The sequence below is a fragment of the Melospiza georgiana genome, chromosome 5, assembly GCF_028018845.1.
Source record: "Melospiza georgiana isolate bMelGeo1 chromosome 5, bMelGeo1.pri, whole genome shotgun sequence".
NCBI classification, from domain to species: domain Eukaryota; kingdom Metazoa; phylum Chordata; class Aves; order Passeriformes; family Passerellidae; genus Melospiza; species Melospiza georgiana.
This window is the reverse complement of record NC_080434.1, coordinates 42830697-42852348: the sequence shown is the minus strand read 5'-3', so window position 1 is coordinate 42852348 and position 21652 is coordinate 42830697. Positions and strand designations below refer to the sequence as shown.

Sequence of the window (21652 nt, the reverse complement as noted above, 5' to 3'; positions counted from 1 at the left end):
TAGGGACAAGCCTGGGACAGCAGATCAGGAACCTGCAGGAGGGAAAGCTTTTCTGCAGGTGGATCACTGCTAAAAACCCTCCTGAGACACACACAGAGGTACTTCAGAGCCTGTCTCAAGCATATCTGACCCACAGCCCAGGCTCCAAAGGAGTGCTGCATAAACACTGTCCCTCAGGCCTGGGTTGGGCAAGGCATTGCTCAAAACACACCCAGAAACCCTCAATTCCATTCATTTTGAATTTACAAACTCAAAATGCACTGACCTAAACACAACTCCTGTAGCAGCTTCCAAAAGAAGAAAGCACAGCCACTGTCCTGCATGTGACTTTATAAACTTCTCCCATTCCTAATCATCTCAGATGAGGCTCACCTGGATACAATTATCTCTGTGCAGAGCAAACCATTTACTGGGAACCAGGTGTCCCCACTGTTGCCAGGTGTCCCCACTGCTGACAGCTCATTTCTTCAGAATGAGGTTGCTTCAGTCCCCCAAATCTGCCTGCAGCTGTGATCCCATTTCACTGTCAGTCCATCCCAGCTCAGGCCACTGCACTCACTAAAACAGCCAAGTGACAACATTCAGTTTGGTGCCATCTTCATAAAAGTAAAAAATTACAATCTACAGGTAAAACAGCCACAAAACTGAGTTTAATCACCTCGTGGAAAGAAAACGCTGGGAAATACATTTGTCACGTTATTCTTATAAACTCTCTTTATTCCTCTGAAATAAATCATGAGATCTACAAGGCAGTGGCCACGTAAAGGCTGATAACAAGAAGTTATATCAGCTTTAAGGAGAAAATTAAGACAGAGATACTTAGCTGAGATACCATCCTTCACAAAGCCTGGGAGTGTTTGTGTCAGAATTTATTCCCTTACTTACAGCCAGGCTATTCTAGGCACACCAGCCAGCACCGGGGGGGGGGGGGGGGGACAGCAAATTGGATTTGTAGTGTGCCACGCCTGAAAGGCTCCTCTTGCCCCCAGATCAGCATTTTCATGACCCACCTGTCCAACTATGGTAACGACCGCCTGGGCCTCTACACCTTTGCCAACCTCGCCAGCTTTGTCAGGAGCTCCACGAACCTGAGGCTGCAGACGCTGCCCCCCGTGCAGCTGGCCCAGAAGTACTTCCAGCTCTTCCCCGAGCAGACTGACCCCCTGTGGCAGGTAAAGGCACCTCCTTTCCCTCCTCCTGCTGCAATCCCCTCGTTGGAACGAGCATCTTTTCTTCTAAAAAGCCTTTTTCGAGCGTGGGAATGTGAGTTCAACACTGTCATCTAATGGTTACCTGTACCTGCCTCTTCTACCTGGAATACTGTGAGCCACACTGAGCTTGTGGTTACACAGGGTTAAATCCAGGAGGGCACCAAGGAAAGCTGTGCAGTTATTTAGGGCTTACACTTGCAAAAAGGTGCAGAAAATGTCCCCTATAATTTTTGGCCCAGCTACAAAGGAAGTATAAATCTACAATATTTTCACTGGGCTGCAGCAATTCTGTTCAGCTGATAATTTTCTCCATCATATTTAGTTAATTTTATTCACCAGCAAAGTGTATCCTCTGTTACCTCTGCAAAAGCAGCATCTGTATGGTAACTGCTTTGAAGAGCAGCCAGTCCCAACCTCTTCTGCAGGGCCTTTTGTTCACAGGTTTTTATTTTGCATTCATAGGTAGGAGAAAGATAAGGAGATTAATAATATCCCACATTTCTATTTTGTCCTTCCCTTTTGCATTCTCACGTAAATTAAAATTGGCACTAAGCCCCATGCATCCAGAACCACTCTGACAGCTCAAAAAGTAATGCCTCAAAGCCATCCAGAGGCTTCCATCTGAACCTCAAATGGAAATTTGATTAAATCAATGTTCCAATTTTTTTCCCCCTTCTTTTTCTTTTCTGCTAATGACTGAACCTTGTCCTCAGTCATTCAAAACCACTGTACACACACTGTGGGGTGTTGCTGCTCAGTGTAGGGCTCTGGCATTAGTGCAGAACACTCAGACCCTGCAGAGGTTTCAGATTCCCAGTGTGATGGGCACCACCACCTTTTGTCCTTCAGAACCCGTGTGACGATAAGAGACACAGGGATATTTGGTCCAGAGACAAAACTTGTGACCACCTGCCCAAATTCCTGGTGATAGGACCCCAGAAAACAGGTAAGGAGCACAAGGAGAGCTTTTAAAAGTTTCTACAGAGTCAAAGGTCCTTTTTTAATTTTTTAATATTTCCTAATGGCACCTCTTTTCATTGTCATAGGTACAACAGCCCTGTATTTATTCCTTCTGATGCACCCTTCCATTATCAGCAATCTCCCCAGCCCAAAAACTTTTGAGGAAGTTCAATTCTTCAATGGCAACAACTACCACAAGGGAATTGACTGGTAAGGAGAATGACAAAATCGAGGTGTTAATTCTTAATGCATGGGAAATCACAGTGGAACAATTCCAGGAGTGGGTGTGACATCCCCTTAATTACTGGATGAATTTGTTATGCTGGGAATTATTATTAGATGGAAAGAGAATCTAATTGGTAATGATGGGGCATTTAATCAAGCCCCTAATTTTGTTTAGATATTACAGTAAGGATTTTCTGAGTTTTCACACAAACGAATGCAAGAGGCAGTTCTGTCATGAGTAACATCTCTGTCTTGTCATAGCTGTAGCTGCACTGACTTACACTCTGTTCCTTCCAAAGTGGCTTTTCATGAAGTGAGGTTCCATTTATCTCTTCACAAGGATCCATCCAATCAATTTTAAATGGAAAAGACCATTCAAAGCCAAAATTCAAATCATGTAGTTCTGAAAGTGTCCAAAAGCAAAAATGTGTCAGTCCCAAAATGAAGTACTTCAACAATGTTAAAATTAAACAGTTTGACATTTAAATGTTGACATTAAATGTTGACATTTTGAAGCTTTTCCCAATTTTTTTCTGCAGCTAAAACTGAACTCACTCCAAACTGGTGAAAGATATCCCTTTGACACTGAAGTTATTAGCAAAAATCCCATCCATCACAGGAAAAACCTAATTACCAGACTTCATGAGGGCTTTAGCTATTACCAGCACCACCTAAGAGCCAAGATGCATTCCCATTACTCCAGTCTGGGCTGAGCTGAAAAATTCAATTTTGCTTCTTGAGAATTATGTCTGAAAATTCACCTTGTCACCCACCATGAAATGGGAAGCATGGGGCCATGACCCTGTTGTGCTGCTGCTCATTTTGACAAGTCTCTTCCCCTCCAAGGTACATGGAATTCTTCCCCACTCCTTCCAACACTACCACCGACCTCCTGTTTGAGAAAAGTGCCAACTATTTCCACTCTGAGGAAGCTCCCAGGAGAGCTGCTTCCCTCATCCCCAAGGCCAAGATCATCACCATCCTCATTGACCCGTCGGACCGCGCCTACTCCTGGTACCAGGTATGGAATTCTGTGCCCCAGGGGCACAGTGGGGCCACTGCCAGGGGATGGTGGTGGCATCAGTGGGAACCTGTGTCCTTGGGCAATAATGGGAGTTGTGGCACAGCCTTGGCACCCCGTGGAAGCAGGAGGGTGCTGGATGCCACCTTGCGCAGCTGGCACCTGTGACACTGGTGTTGGGAATGATGGAAGTTCCCAGCACAAAGCTGCCACCAGCTGGGATCAAACAGTTCAGTCTCAATTACAGCTGACAGGGCACAGTGGGAGAGCAGGGCTCCATGCCCAGGGAGATGCACAGGGAAGAGGAGCATGGCCCAGCCAGGGAATCAGAGCTCCTGATGCTGAGCTCTGGCCCCACTCCCCTTCCCCCAGTGTGTGCTCAGCAGCCTGCAACTGTGCTCAGATGCACCCAGTGTCTCCTGAAGTTTCCAAGGAGGTAAAAAGGGCTGTGACTGGAGACACTGGCTTTTTTCTCTGCTTGGAAACAAAAGCAAGACTGTTGTTTTCCCCAGGAAACTCCAGGATGCTCTTCTTTGCCTTTTACTGAGCCAACACCCTTCCATAACAAAATCTGCACTACTTAAAAATTCTATTTTTAGGGAAATATATAGTCATGCTTGTGAAAATGGCATAGGCAAACACATAAAGGAAACACTAAATGCAGTGTTAAAATAGCCTGGGATTAACAACCCTGGGACAGCATGAAATACATAATTTCTGATCCCGCCAGCAAGTTCTGCAAGGAGCAAAGCGCGGCCAGGGGCTGCAGCTTGTACCGGGTCACGTCTCACTGGCAGCTTTCCAGCTGCCGAGGCAAAGCAGTAAAACAGTGATTTTTAAGATTTTTAAGAATTCAGGCTTCATCTGCAGCGTCCATACCGTTGCACGTATTTCCTTCCCTGCGTTCCCGCAGCACCAGCGCTCCCACGAGGACCCCGCCGCCCTGAGGTTCGATTTCTACGAGGTGATCGCGGGCGGGCCCCGGGCGCCGCCGGAGCTGCGGGCGCTGCAGCGGCGCTGCCTGGAGCCCGGCTGGTACGCGCTGCACATCCACAGGTGGCTCTCGCACTTCCCGCCCGCCCAGGTAAGGGAGCCCGCCCGGCTTGGCCGCCCTTGGCACGGCCCGAAGCTGTCCCGAGGCTCCTGCGCCCCGGGAAAGCCGCGGCGTCACACCTTGTGCCAGGGCTTTTAAGAAATATAAATTTCATCCTGCTCCCTAGTCAGTCCCCATCATAGAAAGCTTCACGTCTTTGATCCTCAGATGGAATTGGCCTTTCTTAGAGCTGGAGCACAGATTCCTTCTTTTGCCCCCTCTTCCTTCAGATATTTTATTGCATTGTCTTTTATAACTTCGCCGTGAAAAATTTACCTAAAGGCATAGATCTAAAGAATACCTCCATTGTTGAAGTAATAATAACCTAATAATAATAAAATAATAAAATAACCTAAAGCAAACATTTTAGTACTGCAAAGCACATGCATGGGCACTCCTTATCCAAGGACATGGCCACATGGCAGCTCATGCCTGTGCCTCCTGTCAGGCAAAGCTGGAAAAGGCTCTGTCATCAGCAAGGATCCCCAGAGTGTGCCCTGGGTGGGACAGAATGTGCTGAAAGGAGGCAGAGCTGAGCATTGCCTACTTTGTCAGGGACCTGGGGGAAAAAAAACCAAACCAAACAACAAAAAGAATTAGAAGCTCTGTCTTCTCGCAATCCTGATTTTTCTTTTTATCCAGCCTCAGCTGTACTAAAGAGAGGAGAAGCAGGTCAATCCCGTTTCCACGAGAAGGGAGGAAATATCAGCCATTTACTTCTTTCTTTTCTCTGCCCTTTGTACTCTTTGATAAATGGGGAGGAGTCCTGCCCAGAGCTGCTGAGCTGGCAGCAAGGGCAGCATTGCCCTGGGAGCAAACAGGCCACGTCTCCTCCTTGCCCACCTCATCCCAGCTTATTCCTCCAGAGGAGAGGGGGATGTCCTGGCAAACTGAGCATGCAGAGGGTGCTGAGCATCCCATGCCCTGTTCCCTGGGCTCCTCCTCTGCCCTCACCTGGAGCTGCTGCCTTCTCTCCTCAGGACTTCCAACAGACACATCGTAAACCTCAACAATATTTTACATCCTTTCCTTATCTCTTTTCTCAGAGTTGTCTGAGTGTCAGGTTTGGCTTGGGAGGTTTAACTCCTGCATTTGAACAAGGTGCACACTCAGAGTTACAAGGTGCCCACCTATGCAAATCCAACTCAACAAAGTAAAAATCAAACCTAAAAAGGGGTTCATCCACATGAATGCTTTTAGCACTGTACAAAGTCATTTAAAGCTAATTTAAATCCAGGTTGTCACAGAAGTGAAATAATGCCATTTTTTGGTTACCCATAGTCCTGTTTCCAAATCAGTGCCATATTTTCCCCTGCAGTTGCTCATTATTGATGGACAGCAGCTGAGAAGTGACCCTGCTACTGTGATGGATGAAGTGCAGAAGTTTCTGGGAGTCTCTCCTCACTACAATTACTCTGAAGCCCTAACGTGAGTGTATTCCCTTTCTTATCTGCCCTGTGGGGTCCCAGGGCACATCCCTTCCCACCAGGATCCCTGCATTACTAATTACAAACACATCAGGACAACAATAACTTGGAGAAGCCTGGGGTTCTTTCCCATCAGTGTCCAGGAGCTGAAGCCTGCAGTGTCAGGTGTGGAAAGTTTGCCTTCACCATTCCAAAGGAGCCTGATGGCAGAGGCTGGGTGAGAAGCACTCATTCCCCAATCCCATCTTCCTGTCTGCATTTCCATGTACAGCTGAGACTCCTGCAGGGGAGGGAGTGGGCTGAATTCCCCTCTCCCCTCGTAGTCCAGCAGAAAATTGTAAGAAGCTTTTGCCCTGAGCCTCCCTGTGTGAGGAGCATCATCTCTTACAGCCCCAGCCCTGGATATCTGTGGCCTGAGAAGCCTGGCACTGCTTTTCCAAGCCCCTGAGCCAGCACATGGAGTGGGAAGCAGCACAGCCTCTGCTTCACCTTCCCTGCAGGCTGATCCTGAGGGAAACACAGACTTTGCAGCCGCCCCACACTGCTCCTCTCTGCTTGCAATTTCCATTTAATGTTTCCTCTCCTGGCAGGGTTCAGCTTATTTATATCACAGGTTCAAAGTAAGACTTCAGTGCTTAAGGAAGTTGCTCTGCCAAAACCTTTTTCTAGAGAAAGAATTTTGGATTTCAGAATGCAATTTTTAAAGTCATTAGTTTCCAAAGAGGGTGGAGGGGAGGAGGAGTCTGATCACAGAGCTGAGCTATTGATGCTTGAACAATTCACAACTGCACATCTGCAGTGCCTTCTGCTGGGTTTTTAAAATCCACACCCACAGACATACATCTTCCTTGCTGGAACTAAATTAAAGTCATGGAGTCGCACAGCAGGAAGAAATTTGGCCTCTCATACTGGTTTGGACAGGAAAAATGGATTGTAAACAGATCCATAAAATTATGCACTCCCTGTTTAGAGGCATCAAGAATGCAAATGTGCTGTGGAAGCCCTCACTTCTGCATGGATTTGGGATGGAAGGGGAAAATGCATTAAAGTGTGTAGCTGCTTTCTGGCAGGGCTTGTCAAAGGGGAAAAGATTGCCTAGGATTGTTCCTAGTCCTTACTGCCTAACCACTGCACAGCACACATTCCTAAAGGCGTCAGGAAGCAGCCTAAGGAGCCAGGCCTGTGAACAGCACTGGGCAACAAGTCCATCACCCTGAGTAATTGTGTGAAAGTCCTTCAGGAGAGGGAAATCAAGCCAGGCAGAAGGGAGCCATAGGAGGGGAGCGGAGGGGCACAGAGGCAGGGCTGGAGGAAAAGACAGGATGAGAGGAGTGTGCTTAGGAAAGTGTTCTCCCTTGGAGGGCTGCTACATTCTGTCAGAGTGAGAGAGAGATCCTCATGGTGGCATTGCTTGGCTCTGCCCTCCCAGGCATTCCCTACCTCTGGCATCAGGTACTGCCTTCCCAGAACCCTGCCTCTCCCCCAGGCTTCCTCTGCAGGGAAGGGAAGATAACCAGGCCTCCAAGGCTTGCTGCTGACAGCTCTAAAACGCTCCCCTGTAGCTTCAGCCTTAGGGCTATCACTATTTTTAAATAAATACCTCCACTGTGCCCAATTACATTCACAGAAGCCCTGAGAGTTCTGTGATTTCTGAACACAGAGAGTTGAATTCAGCCTGAACTGTCTCACCCTCTTTTCTCCTTCCCCTTCCCAAATTTGCACATCATAATGTTCAATAAGCTGCTTCTGAGGCAGAAGGATTGTTTAGGGCATAGTTTTGCAGTTTCCCTTTTACCCAGCACATGATGTTGCTGCTCCTCTTGGGAAATCAATGCAAGGCAGCTAAAGCACTTCACCATGCAGGGAGCAGATGGGAAAGGCCAAAGCAGAAATGAATCTATCATCAATATACCCATTTAATCAATGATTTATTTGTTTTTAATTGATACAGCTGCAGAGACAATTTAGGAAACAAAGGTCAGGCTGCATTAATAGGCTGGGCAAGAAAAAACCCATGGAGAAGGTTCACCCTTCTCCTGAAATTCACTCACTTCTGCATCCATATCGTAGGGACAGGGCAGGGGCAGAAAGGTGGTGTGTAACTAATTAACTCTGTGCTCCAGCCAATTATCTTTCATCCCTCTCAAACATCTGCTGAGCAGCAGGAATGAGCAGTGTTTGCATGTTTTATAGCTGCTTCCAGTCCCGGAGCAGTAAATTCCAAACCCGACGCCACGTGGTGCCGTTCGTTCCTCAGCGAGCCCGTTTCCAAGCCCTCATCCAAACCCCTTCTATCTCTGCATTTCAGACTCCACAATCAAATGGCATGGCTCAGATAAGGCTGCTAAGACAGTGTTTATGCTACAATGCCACCCTAGGAAGGAAAATGGTATTGAGATGCAGTGATAGGGAGCAGCCAGCTTCTTCCTCAGGAAGGTTAAATCATCAGCACCCAAGCAGCGCTTCCTCAGGAGACCTGCACATCACCCTGTGGGCTGGACAAGGACAACAAAAATTATCCAGTGCAGGTAGTGGGAAAAACTTCCTGCCTTTAGACACTTCCAAGGCAGATTTGTGGGAAAAAATGAATCCCCAGAGTTTGTACAGGTTGCCCCCTCTGTCCTCAGAATTCCAGTCATACAGGGAGATGCGTGCAGCATTAATTTTGGGCTAACACTGATGTCCCAGTAGCCAGGAAATGTTTCTGTAGCAAGGTCTTTTAAAAGATATGATCCTCCACAGGTTTGACCCTCAGAAAGGCTTCTGGTGCCAGTTATTGGAAGGAGGGAAAACAAAGTGCCTGGGGAAAAGCAAAGGTCGGAAATACCCACCAATGGACCAAGAGGTAAGGGCTGTTCAGAAATTTATGGGAGCAGTTTTAATACTGACCTTAAATAAACACACTGATTACTTTCCCCCCTTTGTTGTATTTTCAATGGATTGATGTTTTTAAAAATCAGAAACTCGAGCTTTGGAAGAGAGGGCATTGAGTTCCCCCTGTGAGAGCCAATTTGTGGGGGGTGTTATAGGTTAGTTGCGGTGGGGAATGAATCACCGACTAATAAGTCCAAATAACATGGAATTTATTAATTGATAGAGCAAGCAATAATAGGCAAAGTCAGCGCCCCGGGCGCGCTGGGCGACAGGGGAGTCTCCGCTCTGACACTGCCGCACTCTTCTGGTTTTCTGTGGAGTTCTTATACAGTCCTTCTTCCGGGCTGATGTGAAGTACTCTGCATATTCTTCTTTTGTGTTTAGGTGGTCATAGTCCACCTCTCGGGGTCTGAAGATGAAGGTTGGTAATTTTCCTTTGTCTGATTCCTGGAATTTTTAGGTTCAATCTGCTGAGTTCTTGGAATCTTAGGCTTACTGAGCAGATAAGCTGATACTGTGTTATCCATCATAGTAGCAAACCCCCCACTCATATTAACAGTTTACTAAACAGATAAACAAATGTTTGTGAAACCTATTGTCTTTTGGCTTCATCTTCCTTATCTTTTAAAGTCTGGAAATTTACTTAAACAAACTAGAGATGTTGCAACAGTCTTACTGGAATTACTTTGTCAGCTTGGATGAACAAACTTAAAGTTTTAACCCATTACAGGGGGGGTCTCCTTTAACCTGATCTTGGTTTGTTTCTCCCCCCTCTCAGTCCCGAGCGTTTCTGTCGAGCTACTACCGCGAGCACAACGTGGAGCTGTCCAAGCTGCTGCACAGGCTGGGCCAGCCGCTGCCCTCGTGGCTGCGGCAGGAGCTGCAGAAGGTCAGGTAGCACCGGGGGCGCCCGGCCCGGCGCATCCCTGCCCGCCCGCACCCTCCCGCTCCTCCGGCTCACTCGGCATCGTCAGGACAGGACCTCACGGACCGCGCCCTTCCCAGCGAATCCAGACAAACCACAGGAGAATACATAAAAAGCCCCAAACCCAAGCCCGACAAGTGTTGGAATGGCCGCGCTGCCGGCGGAGCGGCACCGAGCCCCTCGGGCGCCTCCCGGCCGCTCCTCCTGCATCCCGGCCGGGGCCGCGCCGAGCCTCGCTCCTCCCTTCAGGGGGCACCAGGAACTCTGCGTGGGACGGACGGACACCGCACGGACAAACTGCAGTCTGTCCGGACACGGGCAAAGGATGGGAACGTCTCTCGCTGGACTGGGAGGTTGGTCATGCGCTGGGCTTTTCCCGCTTTGTTTGCAAATCCTTTCATGTTCCCAGCAGGCCGTGCAGCGGGCACTGCCTGCAGCCTGCTATTGACAGCTGAGCTTCTGTCTGCTGAGCAGCGCTGTGCTTTTGAAACCTCAGACACTGCGTGAGTCATTTAGGGTCTCAGTCTGCAAACTGGTGCAGAAAAGTACCTTTAATTACCTTTTTCAGTGTTCTGGACACAAACAGTGTGCTGGAGCACAAACCCTTCCTGTAGACTTTTATGGAGTCGAAAGGACAAACACAGCCCCTGTATATCACACAAACATGTATGACATACATATCTTCACTCCTGAATATCTGCCTTGTGTATCTCTAGATCAGACACGCACTCACTTTTAAATATCTGCTTTTTGTGCCCACAGGGAAATGAAAGGGTGGTTTACCAGAAATGTGACATGAACTGTGCTTGGTTCTCAGAGCTATGGGGGCAAGGTCAGCAAGGCAGGGCAGAAACTCCTTACTTGTCCTGGATGGAGGTCATTCCTCAGACCTGGAAGTGGTAAACACATGTATTTGTATGTAACATAGAAACCCACAATCCCTTATCTTAGAGCACTGGCAACACCACAGATGACTGGAATAATGAGAGCTCTGGATAAGTAAGGCTTGGTCAGAGAAGAGTATCTACATGGAGCATTTGATAGAATTATAGCTGTTAAAATGCATTAAAACTGGCTCAGCTTTAATTAGAAGAGGACTGCCTCACTCTTGATTAAAAGCTGAATAAACATGACACTGGTTTCAGGAGCTTTTCAAGGAAATGGGACAAACACTAGAGAATCCAGAAAATTATTTCTTGTTCTTAACTTTTTGTTTAGAAAGAAGTCCATCTCTCCAGCTCTCAGCTCTGTAATGGCACCATGTCCTAAAAATCCACCAGATATTTTTATACCTCACTCTTATTTTTTAGGTTTGAATGGGCCTCACATTTCCGAGAGATCTCATGTTCCATTGAGAACTGACATTTGAATTGACTTCTTTATGTGTCACAAAGATGAAATAACATTATTTCCAGGTTCACTCCCTCCACTTGTAACAGGACCCACCAGCACAGAATTTCTCTGCACCACCGTGTGACAGAGGAGCCTTTGTGAACTGCCTGGAAATAATCTCCTTTGCTTTTTTATGCCTTTTTATGTCACTGACCACATCGTTGTTGGGATTCTTACAGACCAGCAAAACAAAGGCAGCAAAAATGCAACAATTATTGAAGGCAAGAGGGCTGTGGCTGGGAAAGACTGTGCTGGTCCTTCTTTCTGTCTGTAAGCCACGGGATTCCTGTGCTGCAGGCTTTAATTCAGAGTTTCACAGTGCTGCAGGGGGGCTGCAGCTGCAGTTTGCTCCCATTGCCCTGGAAATGAGAATTCCAGGATGTGACCCTGTGGGGCAGGGAGGGGAGTCGGGGCTCGTGGCAGCAGAGCTGATGATGAAAGCAGAGCTTTGGGAAAGCTGAGCTCCTATAACTGAGGTTGTCTTTGAGCAAGAAGCAATCAGAACGGAATCCAAACCCCTCTAAATTATGCATTGACCTCTCAAGGTCTAAAATAAAGTTGCAGGATTAACTGCTCTGAGATGTTGTCTAATAAACCAAATTTCCTCTCTGACAGGGGAGCAGGCTGCCGAGAGTCCCCCAAACAAATTAAAATGGCAGAATTAGAAATTCCTGGGGGAGGAAGAGGTTGTGTAATGAAAGCGCTGATGGGTCCAGGCTCTCTGATGTGATAATGAGGCAGTGGGGATGTGCCCTGAATACAGAACCAGGAGCTGAGTGTTTGCTCCTCTTCCATCTCCCCCTCCCCACATGAGGCAGGGAGATGGAGGATCTTTCATCCCCTGAACAGCCAGGGGGTGGGGTGCTCCTTTCCCCTCTGCTGGGCCACCCAAAAGGGAGACATCAACCACTCATTTAGCTCTCATCAGTAACAAATTATGTTCATAATAGGCTTAAAATTGATGTTTCTAACAGGAATGTGAGTGTGCAACATCTGTGTCAAGCAGGGACATAAATCAGCAGTGACCAATGGTGATTTGATTGTACTGAACTAAGGCTAAGTTTGGGGTTTTTCTGCATAACTCTGTGTTCATGGGACAGGAATTTCCCTGTCAGACAACATTTCTTACACTGTCTTTATTTCTCTTTTTGTGTTCCAGTTCATCCTTTTAGTGTGACTGCAAAGGTGTGGACCTGCCCACGGACTCGATTCCTCCATCACTCTCCTACCTAGAAAAGCTGCCAAAAAGAAATCAGGACTTGCAAGCAACACAGATTCTGAAGTGTTCAGTGCTCCAGTGACTGAATAACTTTTATAAGACTTCTATGATTTCTGCAGTATTTCAGAGCAAAGGACATCCTGTTGATAGACCTGAGGAAAAATTTCACTGTCTTGCCCTTTTTACTCAAATTTTTCTTTCCCCTCCTACATGATGACAGCAAATCCAGTTGAACAAATACTTGGTGTTGAAGCAGAAGGAATGAAAATAAATTTTGATCACTCAAAGTATTTTTGTTGGGGGGGGTGGGGATGGTGAGGGAGGTCAAGGGCTGTACTTGCTGGAATTGTTTTAAATAATTGATGTGCTCACAGCTGATTATGGGTTCTTCTCACTGCCACAGAATAAACACTTCTGATGGTGTATTACAGACAGAGCTTTGCTTCTTCCCTTAAACCCTCCTTCCCATTTCCTGAGCCAAAATCTGGGCCTGCCCTCCCTAAGTTTGGCCTCCCTGCACCCTACAGGAGAGGGACACGCAGCCCCAAGCAAGCTCTTGCCCTAATTAAAAATAATTTTCTTCTGCTCCGTTTGAGGAATCTTGAAAGGCCCTGATTCCAGCTACTGCAAATTCCTCAAACTGTGCACTCAGAAGTATGAGACAGCTTTTTTTCTCTCCCTAAAATCTCGTAATGCTTCTATTTTTTATTATAAAATATTCATTTGTTTTACTGATCTGTGTCAGAATGAGGTTAAATCATAGCAGAGTCGAGGATTTGTTCTACAAACCTTCCAGAATAGCTAATTCCACCTCCCTAGAGCTTCTATCATTGAGCAAATTAGAAATGACATTACAGATATCTCACCACAAGTTTTGCCCTTTTTTCCAGGTCTGCCTGGTGCTTGTAGACAAATTTTCAAAGGTAGCTAAATTTCCAAAGTATTTTAGGAGTCTAAATCTGTTTAAAAAAACCCAGGAAAACAAAAAACCCCAAACTTGTGGGCCCCTATACTTGTACGCCCTAAAAATCAGCTGGCTTTCCATCGGGCTTTCCAGGTCCAGGCAAATTTCCTGCCTCAGTCTTATTTAATAAAACAACAGCAGAATTCTTGAAAAATTTTACTACTCCCAGAAAATTAATGAATCAGACTATTCCCTCCTAGAACCTGGAAATCTGAACTAACTTGTGAGGTGATCTGTTTGTGTAAAGAGCTTTTCCTATGTCCAGGGGGAGAGGAGAGGAGAGGAGAGGAGAGGAGAGGAGAGGAGAGGAGAGGAGAGGAGAGGAGAGGAGAGGAGAGGAGAGGAGAGGAGAGGAGAGGAGAGGAGAGGAGAGGAGAGGAGAGGAGAGGAGAGGAGAGGAGAGGAGAGGAGAGGAGAGGAGAGGAGAGGAGAGGAGAGGAGAGGAGAGGAGAGGAGAGGAGAGGAGAGGAGAGGAGAGGAGAGGAGAGGAGAGGAGAGGAGAGGAGAGGAGAGGAGAGGAGAGGAGAGCTCTTTGTCAGGCCTGTAAATATCCAAATCCCAGTCAGCAACTGATTTATAGAATGGCAGAAATGAATCCTGCATATAATTTATACTCCGATTTCTGCTCATGAGGAATTAAAGACTTCCCAGGAAACCAGATTGATATTTGCATTTCAGTCAGCTGCAGCTGCTGGGTGTGGAGAAAAACATTTAAAACATCTCAATAAAGCCAGATCTGCCACTTTGGGTTTGCAAAGCTGTTTGTCCTGCTGCAGCTCCCTCTAACCAGACCTGGGCCAGTTTTATAGTGCTCCTATTTCTTTGGGACTGGGAATGTGACACGTTAATACACAAATCTGTCTCCATCACAAAAGGTCAGGGGGGTTTATGGGCTGGCAGTTGGAGTCATCCTGGGGTTTTCTCAGAGGTTATTTTCAGCCAGGAGAAGGTCAGCAGCGGGTGGAGTGGGATTTCTCAATCTGAATTGCAATTCCATAAAATGCTGTGGGGGTGGAAAAGTGTGGTTTATAATTTGGGAGATAACTGCATGCCATTCAATTGACTTTGTACTTGCCACTTCTCAGAGTCTGGTGGATGTTCTGCTGCCTTGCAGAATTTATCTGTAACACTCATCCCCTGTTGGTAATTTAGCTTCCCTTCAGAGGAGGAGCTGAGCTACAAGGAAGAGCTGGATGTTGGAGGAGATGAGTTTTTTCAGAACTTGCTCTGAGGCAGATATTTATTTACAGTTTTTCTTTAACTCTCTGTGCCTGTTTCATTGTGTTTGCCTTAGCTGGGGAATCATCTCCACATTAAATCTGCACGCCCTCCAAAGGCTCTCAATTCCCATCAGCATCAGTGGCAATTAAATATTCTGGTGAAGGAGAGAATAGACCCACCAACAGAAAATGTTATTTAATGACATTGTAGCTGCAGCACATCTTCCTGCAGAGCTTTGTGTAATCACACCAAGTAAGCAAAGAGAAATTGTTCTGCAACGTGAAGCATTTAATATTTCATAAGCAATCTGATCTAAAAAAAAAAAAAGGCACAAAATCACCTTTTGGGTACTTTTTTCTTTTAGGAGAAAGTTTTATGTCTTAGATTTTGGGGTTTCTGCCTTCCTACAAGGAAGTGCTGTAGCCTGCTTCCCCTTTGTGCTTTCCTACTCACCCACACTCCTTGGGGCTACTTCTCATCATCAGCATTTATTCATTCACCTGCAAATTTCAGTCCCAACTGAATTTCTTCCTTGGCTAACTTCTGCTCCCTGCTTCCATAGAGGAAACTGCAGATCTCCCAGGGAAGCATCACCTTTCATTGCCTAGACCATACAGGCTTCAATTACTTTTAGGTTATCCCTATTTTAGGTTATGACTTTTAGTTAATTAAGACAATGTGTTCTAGGAGAGTGCTGAGGATCTCTCTGACGTGGTTTTCCTGCATCATCCCCACAGTTTTCACTGTGTTCCAATGCAGGGAAGTTCCTTGGTCATAAAGCACAGCAGAGCTGGATGGCACTGTGAGTAAATCTGCCATCATTAGGCTGGGAGCTGCAGCTAAACTATAAATTGTCATCCTAACTAGGAAGAACATTTTTATGGATCCTGGCTCACCCTCTGCAGACTTCAGCTATTTCCAGTAACTGCCACACAGAACACACTACGACTTGTCAGCTGCTTGGAAAAGGAGACTTGAGCCTGGGGACTTAATTCCCTTCAATCTTCTTAAAAGATATGATCCCAAACCTGGGGATGAAAGCTTAGCAAGGTACAGGGAGGCAATCCAAAGCTGCCAGGACAATCAGAAGGGACAAGCACCTCAGCACAACACTAAAACTCATTTCTCCAAAGGTCAGATGCACAGCCAGGAAGCCTCTTTTATTTCCCTCCATGTTAGAGAAGTGGCAGAATAAGAAGCATTTGGAGGCTTGCCTGGATTGCTGTGGGAAGGTGTCGTGTCAGGGCTTTAACACAGACCACGTTGTCACATTCTTTCTAAAGCCCAGCTCATGACAAGCCATTTTTCCCCCCTCCCACGTGGGACAAGCCAAGACATAAAATTTTGACAGACATGTTTTATATTGGTGACATCCTGTGACAGTGTTCTGGCTCTGGTGTGCAAAACATCTGTAGAACAGAGGATTTTTATTGCCACAGGAGCCTGCTCGGCAGCTGAAGGTTTTAGTGTGGATCCTAAATCACCATTCCTGTAGTGCTGCAGATCCTTTTTTCCAAAATAGCTCCATATTTTTATAAAGCCCAAGTGCTTTTACTTAGGGCTTGGCACGCTCACAGAGCCAAGCACTAATCAGGGAATGAGGTGAATTGTGCAGGGTGAGCCCATGAGTGGGCCTAGAACAGAGGCAGGAATCAGGGAAATGCTGTAAATTCGGACGCTTGTTTATAGGGAAATCCCTAAGGAAGAGAACTGTGAGTCCTCTGGGAAAGCTCAGCAGTGTTTAGAAAATCTCCACCAAGACTTCAGTGCTTCTCCAGCTCTGAGAGTCTGACAGCTCCAGTTCTGTCAGGAAAGCACAGGCTGGGCAATTCATCCCCCTATCCCCAATGTCAGGTGCTGACTCACCTGCACACGGACCTGTCCAGGCTGTTTCCATCCACAGTCCTTTGGAAATGGGAAACTCTTTTTTGCCCCCTTTCACAAAGACCACCCTGAGGAACTGAGCTCTGAGGGAAGGGAAGCATTCACCAGCAGCCCACTTAGTGTGGGATTTTTTCATAAAATGTTCTTTGACAAAATACTGAATGCTAAAGGAGAAATATTCCTCGGAGACTTGACTTTGCCACGGGCCTATTTAATACTGGCATATTAAACACACTTTTATTTTACACATTAAAGAATATTAATTCTGGACACTTAACAGTGACACAATGGAGACATTATAAAATTTGGTAATGTGCAATAAAACTCCCTTCATAAGTGCCCAACCATAAGTACACCCACTTTCTGTTTTCCTTCCAGTGTTAAGTTTTGCACTCTTGCACCTTCAATTACAGACTTTAGTGCCCATTTAAAATGAGTCTATTTTGCCCACAGACAATTCCCTTCCATTTTGGCTGCCTTTTCCATTTTACACCTGTTGATTAATGGCCTCAATAATTTATTCCTTCACAGCTTTGTTGTTTTTCCAATGGAAGAGCTGAATTGTGGGGCAGACACTCACCCTCCTGTGTAATAAAGGAACAGAGGAAAACTGTGCAGCTCCTTGTGCTGGGATTACAGAGGGCTTTCCCATGAATCACAGGCTGGGCACTGCAGGCAAGTGTGTGCTGGGAAAGCTTGGAGATGCAGCTTGCTGCACTGCTGAGAGCCATCCCTGCACTCAGAGATGTGTGGATGGAGGGGAGACTGTAAAGCCAAGGAGAAATCACTGAAAGCAGTGAATAGGAAATGAGTAACACATCCCTGAAGGAGAAAGCACTTCTTTGGAGGCAGAACTTTGCCTATGGAAAAGAAAATTTGGGCTCCTGGCAAACCACCTCAGGAAAAACAAGCCCGCGAGATGCTCTGCAGGGTCCCTTCCAAACCAAACCCATCCATGTTCCTATGAATTGCTATATAAAATCCAGCTGACTGACCTGGCACCTGTGGCAGTTCCCAAATTAAAAGCATATTCCAGTCTCTTCCCCAGAAACAGCACACAGGTTTCATGAACTCTGTCACAGGGTTAAGCTTGTATCTAATTTAAGAGGTGACTGAGATGTATTATTTTAGCAAGTGAGAGTAGGAGAAAATTGGCAGCGGCGCAAAGAGTGGGTCCTCATCCAAGGGATGTCAGTGGCACAGGGATTGGACAGCCTGCCTCCAGAGGTGCCTCTGCAGGGCCTGGAGCACAGGAGCAATTACCAGGTTTGAATACTCGGTGTTACTAAGTGTTGGAGGAGTGCTGGAGGTGCTTTCAGACATGAGCCAGCTGCTGGAAGCCAAACCAGCCTGGCACAGCTTCACCAGGAACTCCCAGTGCTGAGGGAGCTCCTGGGGTCCACCACAGCATCACCCAGGGACAGGGACAGCCCTGGAGGTGCTGACCCCTCGACAGCTCACAGAGGCGTTTTTTTTTGGCTGCAGACTGCCTGGGAAAGCCAAAGCTCCCCCCTTCCGGGCGCCACAATTAGCGCAGCGAATCGCAGCCTCGCTCCCCAGCTTCCCAAAATAATCAGAAGCCGTGGGAATCCAAACCTGATCTCAACATGCTGCTCTGGAGCTGGAATCATGGAGGGTTTAAAAGCATAATCCTGTTATGGTGGCAGAGTTGAAACACTTTCCTTATCCACTGGAACAGAGATGACAGCCAGCACCATGACCAGGCTGGGAACGCTCAGGAGAAGCCTCTGGAAAACCAAGCCCCATGACTGTAGGTACAGCCAGGGCAGAGGAGGCTCATGGCCAGATCTGCACTTGTAGCACCACAGGAAGGAAGGAGAAAATAGGGATTGAAGGAGAAAACAGGGATCAAAGGGAAAAGCCATGTTAATCTTAAAAATCCCAAATCGCTGCTTCAGGAATAAGAAGCATAATGCCCTAAAATCCTTTGGCTGATCCCAAACACCAGGACGACTCAAGAGGACCATGCAGGAAAAGCTGCTCTGCTGAGTGGAGCTGCACAGAACAGAGCTGAAATAAGGCTATTAGGGCTGGAAATAAGAGCAGGTGGTCAGAAAATTCCAACAAATTTTCTCAACTCCTGGAGCTGAAAGAAAAGTTAGAGATGAAGAACACAGACCTCAAAATCAGGCATTGTGCCTCAAAGCAGCTGCCAACTCAAAATTTAATAATCACGTATAGAGTGCCAAAAGCGAGTTTGCTTTATTTGTCTCCTGTCAGCATTTCCTGTCAGCGGGTAAAAATCCCAAATTCATTGCTACCATAAAATCACGGAATCAGAGAATCCTTAAGGTTGGAAGAGACCTTTAAGACTGTCAAGTCCAAACACAGCTATTAAAAGAAAAAGGGGAGGTGGGGAAAGCTCTGCCAAGAAATTAGCTAAGGTTTAGTCAAATTTAGCTAGAAATTAGCACAGTATTCAACTTCTCCTTTCCTCACACCTCTGAATATCTTGCAAATGTTTAACAGCAAATTCACAAAGTAACCTTTTGTTTTCCTGGACTTGAGATGAGTATTGCTTTAGGCAAGGGGAGAATGAGAAGTGGGATAAATATATGTCTATAGGTACAGAGTATGGCAGGTTAAAAATAAGATCCCTCCAGTGCAAAGTTCCCCCTGTGTCAGCCTCCATTTCCCTACCAGCCCAGCAGTGAAGGAGGCACTTTTAATTAAGTGCAAAATAAGTATGGAAAACTGAGTTGGAGAAACAAGGGGGAATAGGATTATTCTAATCCAATGTGACATAATTAAATGCAGGAATCAAAGGCTCTTAGTGGCACAAAACTTGTTAGAGCCTTGAAGTGGGTATTTGCACTTCATTCTGACATGCTGCAGCCTCTTCACAAAAACAAAGCTTTTTCAAAAGGGATGAAAGGGTGACAAAGATGTTCACAAATCACTTGGAAAAAAGAAACTAAGAAAAAAAAATCCTTAAAACAAAAGGCTGTTCCTCAAAACACCAAGCAAAACAAAAGCAAAAATAATCCTGGCAGCACTGATGATGACATTATTTTGAGATCTTTTTTCTCAGTTGTATCTTAATAATAATAATCTTCCAAGCTACTAGAAGGAAATTTGCCCTCTGCAAAGGTGATTCCTGGGAATGCCTGGGGAGCAGAGAGTTTAAGGCAGAAATAAACTCATGAACTAGCAGGTGTGTTTTGTGTCTGAGCTCCAGTTTTTGTTTGGTTAGTTTTGGTGGGTGTGGAGGAGGGGGGATGGAATGATCTCACATCACCCTGCAGTGATTGGTACGGCTGGCTGCAGCTCAGGGATCTGCCCTGGAGCTCACTAACTTCTCACAGGAATTTTTATTTTCCAGCACCACACCTCCCCACACTGGCTACAATAACTACATTTAATCCCAGGTATCAAGCTGGAGAATTCCACTTGTTTCACTCTCGACCTTCGCTTCTCACCGAGCTTCTCCAGACCCTGAGAGGTGCCTGCTGCTGATGGAGACAATTCCAGCTTCTGCAGGAACTCAGGAGATAAACAGGGATGGGTGTCCTCGAGAGGTGGCCTTCCTGCCCAGAAGGAACTCTTCTAATTCCAGAATATGCTGAGCACACCTGGAGTTTTGAGTGGGAAAAGTTGTGCCAAGGCAAGGTCTGGAGTGCTTGCAGTATAAGGTCAAATCCCCCCCCTTGGAACACAGCTTCCGTTTCCCATACCAATGAAAAGTAATCAGATTCCTTTTTTCAGTAATTCAATACTAAACCAAATTCTCATTAGATTAATAGAAGCATGTCAGGAGCTGTCTTTTCAGGGTTGGGGTTTTTTTCCTGTTTTGGCATTCTGTCTTTTTTAGCTGTCATCCTTGTTTTCTCTGCTCCCAAGATGCAAAAAGAGGACAGAAGGTCAAAAGAGAAATATATTAGATTTCCCCACTGTCTAAAAAAATAAAAGAAGACCCATCATCCCCAACCTCTTGCCATGTTGTTTTGGGGGTTTTTTCAGCTTCTCAGAAGAGAGAAATAGAGAAGAAAACCAGGCCATTTCTTTCCTTTTAACGGGCTCAGAGACATAGTGGGAACACACAAAAATTTATCCTCATCCCTTTCTGGGTAATCAATACACCTAAAGAAGTGTTTGCTATCGATCCCCCAGCTCCTGTACCCTTGTCTGGTGTCAACACCACATCCAAGGATCCTGGGTAGTGCAGAAACAGCAAATAAAAGACAACATGTCTGTTGTGATATATTGATTACCTGGCTGTAAAACCATTGGGAAGAGTTATCTGTGGATGCCTGTCTTTTATTGCTGTCAGAGCCACGGTGCTTCGGTTGGAAGCCCCTTTGATACTCACACAGATCTGATATTTAGGGCAGACAGAGCGCTGGGAATAAATACTATGGCTCATTTTAGCTGCCTGAGTATCAAACAGATGTTTTTCTGGCAGGCGTTGTTTGGAGTGTGAGGAATTGTCTGTCTCCTGCTGTGGAAAATCTCCTCTCCCCACACAGGAGCAGTGACGGGACTGCTGAGGCACTTGGCTGATCAGTGGTGGGCTCATCACTGGGTGATGTGCACAGGGTGACAATCCAGCCTGACAATCCCTGGAGAGGAAGCCCCTCTCCCACTGCATTGCCACTAAAATAAATGTGGAGGTGACTCCAAGGCTGCCTGGACACGTGGATATGGGAAAAGGAGGGACCATGCCTGAACTCAGGTATTTAAAACTGCCCTCCCCTCCTCTGAGAAACCAGCAGGAGTGCAGCCATGGCTATTAGAAGAAAAGAGGGCAAGAATGTTCTCAAAAGAGGACTTTTCCTCCACTCCCCTCTCCTGGGCTCCTCTCCTGGTAAAGCCAGTCCAGCTCTCCAGGAAGGCTGATGCAAAAGGGCCACAGCTCTTGTCTCCCACCCTGCAGAGCTTAAATACTCTCAGTAGCAAGGAGCTGCGTCTTCTCCCATAACTGAATTTATTCTTTTTTTTTTCTTCTTTTTTTCTTTGAGGAACTGAACGTTTCAGCTCCATCTCATGTAAATGAGAGAGGCAGCAGCCAGCAAGGCAGAGGAGCAGCTCAGAGCCCCGTGCCGCTCTCCCATCCCGGGTGAGCAGCCCCACAGTGCCACCTGGCTCCCTGATGGGGCAGCAGCTCCAGGCAGGGCAGGGCTGCATCAGCTCCCTCCTGACTCACACACACACCGCTCCCCACAGCGTATAAATGCATCAAAAACCCCAAAACAAGAAAACAAACCCACCCCATTCC

General features: G+C 46.5%; 1 protein-coding gene across 1 annotated transcript in view; it reads left to right on the top strand.

Annotated features, from left to right (window-relative positions):
- Positions 1 to 12777, top strand: part of LOC131083368 (bifunctional heparan sulfate N-deacetylase/N-sulfotransferase 4) — a 66495-nt gene extending 53718 nt beyond the window's left edge. The window contains exons 7-15 of the mRNA XM_058024011.1: positions 990 to 1172; positions 2061 to 2157; positions 2258 to 2381; positions 3243 to 3417; positions 4331 to 4501; positions 5829 to 5938; positions 8680 to 8782; positions 9590 to 10089; positions 12288 to 12777. Of these exons, the coding sequence (XP_057879994.1) occupies positions 990 to 1172; positions 2061 to 2157; positions 2258 to 2381; positions 3243 to 3417; positions 4331 to 4501; positions 5829 to 5938; positions 8680 to 8782; positions 9590 to 9709 (1083 nt within the window). The 3' untranslated portion in view covers positions 9710 to 10089; positions 12288 to 12777. The remainder of the gene's footprint in view (positions 1 to 989; positions 1173 to 2060; positions 2158 to 2257; positions 2382 to 3242; positions 3418 to 4330; positions 4502 to 5828; positions 5939 to 8679; positions 8783 to 9589; positions 10090 to 12287) is intronic.
- The last annotated feature ends 8875 nt before the right edge of the window (positions 12778 to 21652 follow it).